Source organism: Urtica dioica, chromosome 2 (assembly GCF_054948205.1).
Source record: "Urtica dioica subsp. dioica isolate 48M chromosome 2, U.dioica_male_clone48M_v1_H2, whole genome shotgun sequence".
NCBI classification, from domain to species: Eukaryota; Viridiplantae; Streptophyta; class Magnoliopsida; order Rosales; family Urticaceae; genus Urtica; species Urtica dioica.
Genome location: NC_142757.1, coordinates 55,778,715 through 55,787,608, shown reverse-complemented (window position 1 = coordinate 55,787,608; position 8,894 = coordinate 55,778,715). Strand labels below are relative to the sequence as shown.

The 8,894-nt window shown below is 37.0% G+C and overlaps 2 protein-coding genes across 2 annotated transcripts; both read left to right on the top strand.

The window, feature by feature from the left end:
* Window positions 1–3,771: 3,771 nt before the first annotated feature.
* Window positions 3,772–4,327, top strand: LOC149405921 (acid beta-fructofuranosidase-like). The gene is made up of 2 exons (XM_089607903.1): window positions 3,772–4,096; window positions 4,323–4,327. The coding sequence occupies exons 1-2, from the start codon at window positions 3,772–3,774 to the stop codon at window positions 4,325–4,327; spliced, it is 330 nt and encodes a 109-aa protein (XP_089464029.1).
* A 266-nt stretch (window positions 4,328–4,593) lies between these two features.
* Window positions 4,594–8,269, top strand: LOC149405920 (acid beta-fructofuranosidase-like). The gene is made up of 4 exons (XM_089630760.1): window positions 4,594–4,657; window positions 5,493–5,737; window positions 5,968–6,974; window positions 7,650–8,269. Exons 2-4 carry the CDS (start codon window positions 5,624–5,626, stop codon window positions 7,933–7,935), a joined length of 1,407 nt encoding a protein of 468 aa, XP_089486886.1. The 5' UTR covers window positions 4,594–4,657; window positions 5,493–5,623; the 3' UTR covers window positions 7,936–8,269.
* Window positions 8,270–8,894: the final 625 nt, after the last annotated feature.

Below are 8,894 nucleotides of genomic sequence, written 5' to 3'. Positions count from 1 at the left end.
ATGTGGTCATGTTTTGTGATGAATCGAACACAACTGGAAGCATAGGCAAAGTTGATGAACTGAAATCATACGTTCACATGGATAATGGTGCTTTGATACCTTAAGTGGACCCAACTTTGAAGGTGGTAGATTTTGTGGGACCCATGACTTGAGCATCCAAAGCAAAAAAAGCAGTTAAACGTTTAAACCTAACAAAGTACCTACACACGAGCCTTGGTGTAAAGTATGGAAAAAATAAAGCGCACAAACAAAATTAACCACGTGAAGTAGCAAATTACTATGCCCTCTAAAGAAGAAATAGTTATTACAAACAAGCTCTCTCTCTCTCTCTCTCTTTTTTATTTATTTTTTTAATATCGCGTACATGTAGCTCCTTGCCAAAAAGAATCAAAGACATGTAACAAAGGACAAAATGGACAATTCGCTCAACAGTCTGTTCTTCATCACCTAAAAAAAACCTCTGTCTTGAGTTATGTCACTCTTAACGTGTTTCTCAATAATCAACCACTCGTCATCTCATCTTGTGTCTCACAAAGATCAAAAGGCGTGAATACTGAAGTATTCAAGGTCACACTATAATCCTAACGCATTCTTAGTTTTCATGATGGGTGTGAGTGAAAACTTGTATGTTTACTTTGTCTTTAGATAGTCCACTTTTTTTTGTGAGCGATAAGAGGTTGGATTTTTTTTTTTTCCTTCGTAATATTGTAACGATCACGTAACTATATAAATGTGAATCAAACACTCGATGGGTGTGTTGAGTGAACGTGAGGAAATCTCATATTTACTTGGAGTCATAGCTGAGATTCACAGATAGATTTAAGAAAACGGCACTGAATGGTTGATCATTTTGACATTTTGTTATTTACTTCTCTGCTCTTATTATTGTGCACCTAATCGTATAATTCATATTGTCACGATATTTGTCAATAACATTATTAGTGGCACAAACCAACTTACTGACATAAGACATATAGATTTCAGTTTTCGATGCAAACAAAACTTGGGTTGCCAAGTTTAATATTTTAATCCGATTGTAGTTTAAGGAGATACACGTGTTAGATCTATGTTATGCTTGTTAGGATTTTCAATCCCTAATTTGATCCTAATTCAATGCAAGAGAACCAAAACTAAAGATTTTAATAGCGGAAGCGTACATGAATCCATGGATTGAAAATACAAAAAAGTGATGGTCTTCTAATTGCAATTTGACTAAGAGTCTGGAGTATTCTTGTTGATGAGATACAAGAAAAGATCGTACGTACTGCTATCAGGGACCTACCATGTTATTAACAACTGTCAGGTAAAAACTAATAACTATTGTTTATTTCTAATTTGACCCCTCATCAAATTAGATTATCATTTATGATAGCCATATAATAACTTCATGATAAATATGTCTTTAAGTTAAAAACCTTATTCTAAATTAGACCACATCAATTTTGATTTAATTAATAATGATCCAACACATTTATTTAATGACATTAGTAGTACCAAAATTATTCTAAAAAAAAAATGAATAAATAACAGGAACAACGTGAATTAGGCATGATATGCCGAATCACACCGCGACCAAATGTGGTTCGTATTGATTCTCTCTCTCCAAAAACACCAATCGCCTACAACTTTACACTATTATTATATCAAGATGATTATTATATTTCACAAAGTTGACTATTTAATTCATGACTGATTGCTTTAAATTTGTTTTCATTCGTTTTCACGATCTTCTTTTATGCTAGTTTTGAGGGAAATAGGCTTGCATTCAAAGGCGGAGCCAGGTGGGGGCCAGGGTGGGCCAGTGCCCCCCCTCAATTTTTGAAAATTATTTTTTAGACCCAAATTTTTTATATTTTTTTTATAATTTTACCCCTAAATTTTACTAATAATTATGTTTTTGACCCAAATTTATAAGTTTTTTTTCAATAATGCCCCTCCTCAAAAATATTTCTCAAATTTGCCCCCCCCTTAATTGAAATCCTAGCTCCGCCACTGCTTGCATTGCATGTGGAAACTGAAAGAGCAGAGACATGTGGAAGAAAGAATATATGGCCAAACCCAAACTGGCCATGGGAAAATAATTATCACCCCAAAAATAAAGTATATGGCAATCTGGGTTTATGTTGTCATTATTATTAGATTTGTTTTCTAGTCAATAATGCTATTTTTAGCTATAATGGAAGGTGAAGGAGAGACCTAATTTTCACAATTAAACATTTGAATTTTTGCATCTCATCAATCTTAATTAGTCGTCACATGGGATGTGGTCTCAAACATTTCTCAACTTTAATAATGTTATGTTATATTATTTCTGAGAAAAGCTCATCACCTCCAATAATGCAATTGTTTGTGTGGTTGGATATGATCATAAACGTCAATCATATGCCACGTAATGCTGGCTTGGCAAAATGCCTTTTGTTCATGTCATTGGATTTAACTGATTGGCCCTGAAGAACACTACTAGTCAATTTTTCGATTATGAGTCACAGTTTTATAGCCGTGTCAAAATTATCCTTTTAATTTAGAGTTAAACTAATGGTGGAGTGTACAATACACATTTTTACATTCAATTATATCAAAATAAATCATTTATTTAGTTTTTTAATAATACAAAATGTATCCTAATGTTATTTATGGTGGGAGACTTCAATATATTAGCGTGGGTGACTTCTTCTTTTTCTTTTTCTTTTTTGGGTGGTTGAAAAGTCAGTGTCTTAGTAATTTATGTGTAAAGTATGAATATTTTACTTTTACATCAAAATCTCGTGGATGTATGATTGTATAAAGCTTGATTTTTATATTATTTTTTATACACGTTTTTTTTTTTTTTTTTGTCTACTTATTTGAAGGGGTACCAACAGCAGTAGCTCATTTTTATAAAAAAAAAAACTTAATAGTTAAATCTCGATTACGCTACAAATTGCTTTTTCGGACACTTAACATTTTTCTAGTATGTGAGTTAAAATCACACAGATATAAAAATCTTAACAAAGTTTAAGGAATTCTCCGTAAAAAAATAAAAATTGAAATGGTTCTAAACTTAATATGTGACGTACACCCTTACGAATTATCATGCCATCTTCTTTCTCAAATTGCAATGATATGACTTGCCAAACCAAAAGAAAAGAGCATGAAAAACACGTGGAACGTAGTAATCCACAATTATTCCCAAATTAAGAGGAGGCAAAATCGCCCATCAACTATTCAATTGTAACTTTTAATCAAGACCCAGAAAACTTGTAAAAAGGCACCCATCATAAAATGAGATTTGATAGTAAACATTTAAAAACAAAACTATACAAAAGCTAATCATTATGCCATGTTAACAAACAATAATAATTGCCACATACAAAAATGACAAAATAAATAAAATAATTACCGATCGTTTAAAGAGTTATAAAAAATTTCCAATTACGCAAATACTATGTATACGAAAATAATTGCACTTGGTATATTTTTTTTTTTTTTTTTAACATTGCACTTAGTATTGTGAATTCACCGTATTGGTTCATAATATACTAGTCTCTCTCTCTCTCTCTCTCTCTGGAATCTCTATATACACTTTTAGTTTGTGAATCCAAACCAGACATAACTCATATTTTCATTCTCTCGAATCTTAAAACTCTCTCTCTCTCTCTCTCTCTCTCTCTCTTCTCTATCTATATCTCTATCTCTGTACGATAAAAACCAACCACCATCAAATCCACATTCTAAAAATACATATAAAAGGTATATCCATTTTAGAGTAACAATCCGTTTCTTGGTTACGTAATGGTAGACTCGCAGCCACTTCTCTCCGGCGGGGCTCGTCCCCATCGCCGGAGTTTCATCGCCACCGCCGTGTGCGTCACTCTCGTCGCCGCCCTTTTCATCGCCAACGTGGCACATCAACAAAACGACAACAATAATAAACCGACGACACAACAAACAACGTCGCTTTCTCGAGGCGTGTCGTCGGGTGTGTCGGAGAAGGTCAACAGGGTGTTTTCCAGCGCCGGAGGAGTCACGCCGCCGGTGGAATTTCCGTGGAACAATAGCATGTTGTCGTGGCAAAGAACGGCCTTTCATTTCCAACCAGAAAAGAATTGGATGAACGGTAATTTTTTTATTTTTTTTTGTTGTTGTTAACATTTTAAGTATATTTGGGAGATGGGTCAAATGAATATTCTCAGCCATACACACACGATCTTGATTCATTGACAAAGGACAACATGCTTTTCGGGAGAATTATTGTCAACTTAATTAATTTATTATTATCGCTTGTTTACGTTGTTTTATTTCCTTATTTGTTTATGTTCAATTATCAAAATATTTGGTTCTAGACTAGTCGTCAGAGAAAGCGAGTCGACTTTTTGGGAAGAATTAAATAATGTGTAAAGACTGAATTCGACCAATCCCGGACGTAATTATTTTCCCTCTAATCACTAGTCCCTCACGACCTTTTTTTTTTAAGGAAATTCACTTGGCTTAATGCAAATTATATGTCACTGTAACTTTGACCTTTAAAATTACTATGTTAATTGTAATTGTGTGGTTAAGTTAAACTAATTTTTTTTTTTGTCTTTTTTTTTTTTTTTTTTTTTTTTTATCTGTGATCATCGTCAATGAACTGTCACTACTCTGGCCACGAATCCCTGCGCTGCTTCAGATCCAAACGGTACGTTAGTCCGTACCACCATTTTTTTTCTTCATAATTTCAAGTAACGTATTTAAGTGACAATTCATCCAACCAGATATAGGCCAAACTTGATCTTATATCAATATTGAAGCTGTTTTTTTGCTTTTGATGCCCATTTTTCTTCCATTGAAAATCACATGCATCACAATTATTAGACCCATCAATTCTATGTGGCCCTTCCCAACTACCCAAACGTGTAACATTAGGATCCCATACACATCTGTTAGATAATCAAGAAAATCTTAAACTTATGAGAAATTAAACTTATGTTAGATTATTATCAACCAAGTCGTATAGTATTAAATAAGCTTTCTCAAACTTATGTTAGATTATTATCGACCAAGTCGTATAGTATTAAATAAGCTACTTGTATTGAAGAAAAATTATACAAAATACCCATTTGAAATTAATTGATTAGTATAATAGTCAAAATTTCAAATTTTCAGCAAAATAATCAAAATTATGTTGTCAAAATTTTGTTTGACACCGAGATTAAAATTTTTGACGATTATTTATAAGCAATTTATCCGTTCAAAAAAATTAATCTTAGGATCAAAAGCGTTTTTTGAAAACTGATTATTGTACATTTTGACTATATCACTAATTTTAGACAAACTTTGACAATTTTACAAATTCATTCATTTAAATTGATTATTTAGCTAAATCATCCTTGTATTAAATAAGCAGGTAGTTATACGCATTTTTCTCTTAAAACAATTATTAAATAACAAATTTAAAACAAAACAAAACAAAGAAATCTATATAATAAAAAATGTTGCGCTAATGATCTTATCTGAAAAATTGATTTGTATAGGTCCGTTGTTGTACAAAGGGTGGTACCACTTATTCTACCAATACAATCCGAACGGGGCGGTGTGGGGTGACATAGCGTGGGGCCACGCGGTCTCCACAGACCTCGTCCATTGGCTTCACCTCCCATTGGCCATGAAAGCCGACCAATGGTACGACGCTAACGGCGTCTGGTCCGGCTCTGCCACCATCCTCTCCGACGGTTCAGTCGTCATGCTCTACACCGGCTCCACCAACGAGTCCGTCCAGGTAAATATGGGCATTATAACCGATTTAAAATTGACTGATCGGTTAATTTATGTTTTTACCGGCTATTTCATAGTTAAAATATTAAAATTAACGGTTAATTGGTTGACCGTTCAAAAAATCACTATGTCAAATCTCTTAACCGTATTGAATGGTTAACGATTAACCATTAACCGTCTAAAATGATTAAAGATTTAACCGGTTAATTGTTTTTTGTCCATCTTTATGTCTAGGTCCAAAATCTTGCCTACCCCTCGGACCCATCGGATCCTCTGCTTCTGAGCTGGACCAAGCACCCGGGCAATCCGGTGCTGGTCCCGCCACCCGGGACTGGCCCCAAAGACTTCCGCGACCCCACCACCGCCTGGCTCACCTCTTCCGGGAAATGGAGGATAACGATCGGGTCAAAGGTCAACCGAACCGGGGTCTCGCTCGTCTACGACACTGTTGACTTCGTCAACTACGAGCTCCTCCCGGGCTACCTCCACGGCGTCCCAACCACGGGCATGTGGGAGTGCATCGATTTCTTCCCCGTCTCGTCCACGGAGGACGTCGGGCTAGACACGTCAGCCAACGGGCCCGACGTCCGCCACGTCGTCAAGGCCAGCCTGGACGACGACAGGCACGACTACTACGCCGTCGGGACCTACCACGAGGGAAACGCCACGTGGATCCCCGACGACCCCTCGATCGACGTCGGGATCGGGACCCGCTACGACTACGGGATCTTCTACGCCTCGAAATCCTTCTACGACCACAAAAACAAGAGGAGGGTTTTGTGGGGGTGGATCGGAGAATCCGACACCGAGCTCGCCGACGTCACTAAAGGTTGGGCTTCTCTTCAGGGGATCCCGAGAACGGTGACTTTGGACCGGAAAACCGGCTCCGATCTCCTCCAATGGCCGGTCAAAGAGGTCGAGAGTCTGAGGCTGAGCGCCAAGGAATTGAACGGCCTGAAACTCGGCCCCGGCTCGGCGGTGCCTCTTGACGTCGGAACCGCGACGCAACTCGACATCGTGGCCGAGTTCGAGCTCGACCGCGAGTCCGTACAGCGAGCCAAAAACGGTACGGAGGACAACTTCTTGGGCTGCGGAGGAGCTTCCCGCCGCGGGGCTCTTGGACCATTCGGCATTGTCGTGTTGGCGGACGAACACCGCTCCGAGCAAACTCCGGTGTACTTCTACGTCGGAAAAGCTTCCGACGGGACTCTCAAGACCTTCTTCTGCAATGACCAGTCAAGGTAATCATCCAACTCCGAAGCTTGGAAATGAAGATGAAAAACTACCATTTTTTTTTAATTAATAACCAAAACATTGAATTTTTTATTTCCTTTTCTTCCTAAAACTAATAAGATTTTATGACAAAGTCAGTCTAATATCTCATGACTACTTTTTTTTTTTTTTTTTTTTTTTTATCAAATCTCATGACTACTTTTCGCCACAAAAATTATTAGTGTCGGAAGTAAAAAAAATATATTAAAAACACAATGTTTTCAACACTTTAGTAAAACGAAAAAAAACATTGAGTTTATTATTATTTATTTCCATTTTCCTAATACAAATTGACTCAATGCATTCTACAACAGATTTTTTATATTTAAAATTAAATATAACTATAATGATTGGGTTTAATTTTTATTTTGGGGCATTAAGCTCTCTATCCGGTACTCTTGTGAGTCTAAAAACCCAATTAGATTTTATGACGAAGTTGTCCGATACCTATGATGACTCTTTGGTTTTGGAAGAAGAAGAAAAAAAATAATTTTTTGTTTAGTATTATCAACGTCTTTGAAATCAAAAATATAAATTGAGTCACGCACTTGACAACATATCTATAACAAATTGGGATTATATATATATATAAAAAATAGTTTATAAAATTATTTGCAAGTAATATGGGATCACATAAAAAACAGGTCTACATTGGCGAACGACGTGAACAAGCAAGTGTACGGAAGCATAGTCCCGGTGACGGAGGACGAGGAGAAGCTATCGGTTCGGGTTTTGGTGGACCACTCGATCGTGGAGAGCTTCGCTCAGGGAGGACGGCGGTGCATCACAAGCCGCGTGTACCCCACCAAGGCCATCTACGGTGCGGCACGTGTCTTTGCCTTCAACAACGCCACGTCAGCCACCGTCACCGCCTCCCTCAAGCTCTGGCAGATGAACTCCGCTTTCATTCGCCCTTTCCGGAGCACCTAATCATATCATCACCTTTTTGCCGTTTTTCATTTTCCATTTTTGCCCTCTCAACTTCAACATTCAATGGTCATCATTTCTAGGAATTAAGGAAGAATTAAGAAGAAAAGAGAAAAAGGGTAATTCATATTATGTTTTTTTGTCCCACATGTTGGGAATCATCAGCCTAATCTCTCGTCCGTGTACAACAAGATGACTTGCAATATGTGTTTTGTATCATATCAATCAGTAGAAATGAAGTGAATGTGTCATATTGCTTGTAATGTTGGACCCGGAAACAGAGAGTTTTAAGAAATACAAAAAAACATAGCTTTGGTTGAGCTGTGTATTGGGCTTATTTTTTGTATCACTTTGTTGGCCGCTTGAGTTTGAGTTTGATCACTTCTAATTCCACGGGTCCAATGACAATGCCCACCATATTAAGAAAATTCTCATAAAATATGAGTGATGTTGAAACGACACCGTATTTGAGATATCCTAGACAAAGAGAAACGACACCGTTTACAATTAAAACAAACAAAACAGATAACTTACTGACCAAGTTACACAGAAATAAAAGAGAAATAACTCTTATCGTCTTGGGTTCTAATTATCTTCTCTAGTGTTAGAGAGAGAAAGTGATGGTATGTTTTGCTTAAGTTTGAGAAAATCTCCCCCAACTTTTGAGTTGAGAAGGTTTATATGAAGCCACGGGGCCTTGGAGACTTAAGGGGTTTTGGAAAATGTGTTTTGGCAATTAGGTTTGACTTTGACCAACGGTCATTCAAATGAGCCATTGACCGTAGTCTATTGAGGACTTCTTCAAATGGGCCATTGGCCATTGGGAAAATCTTCAGTTTGGCCATGAGCCATTGGGAAAATCCTCGGATGGCATATTAGTCATTGAACACTTCTTCGGATTGTCTCACTTCTTATTTTGTGATTTTTTTTGTTGGTATATGATAACGGGTTTGGACTTGCGG

What these genes read in the sequence shown, in the direction of transcription:
- LOC149405921 (XM_089607903.1), top strand. Translation starts at nt 3,772, where the DNA reads ATGGTAGACTCGCAGCCACTTCTCTCCGGCGGGGCTCGTCCCCATCGC.
- LOC149405920 (XM_089630760.1), top strand. Translation starts at nt 5,624, where the DNA reads ATGAAAGCCGACCAATGGTACGACGCTAACGGCGTCTGGTCCGGCTCT. An exon ending in CCACCAACGAGTCCGTCCAG is followed by an intron (nt 5,738 to 5,967) that starts GTAAATATGGGC and finishes CTTTATGTCTAG; the next exon opens with GTCCAAAATCTTGCCTACCC. An exon ending in TTCTGCAATGACCAGTCAAG is followed by an intron (nt 6,975 to 7,649) that starts GTAATCATCCAA and finishes CATAAAAAACAG; the next exon opens with GTCTACATTGGCGAACGACG.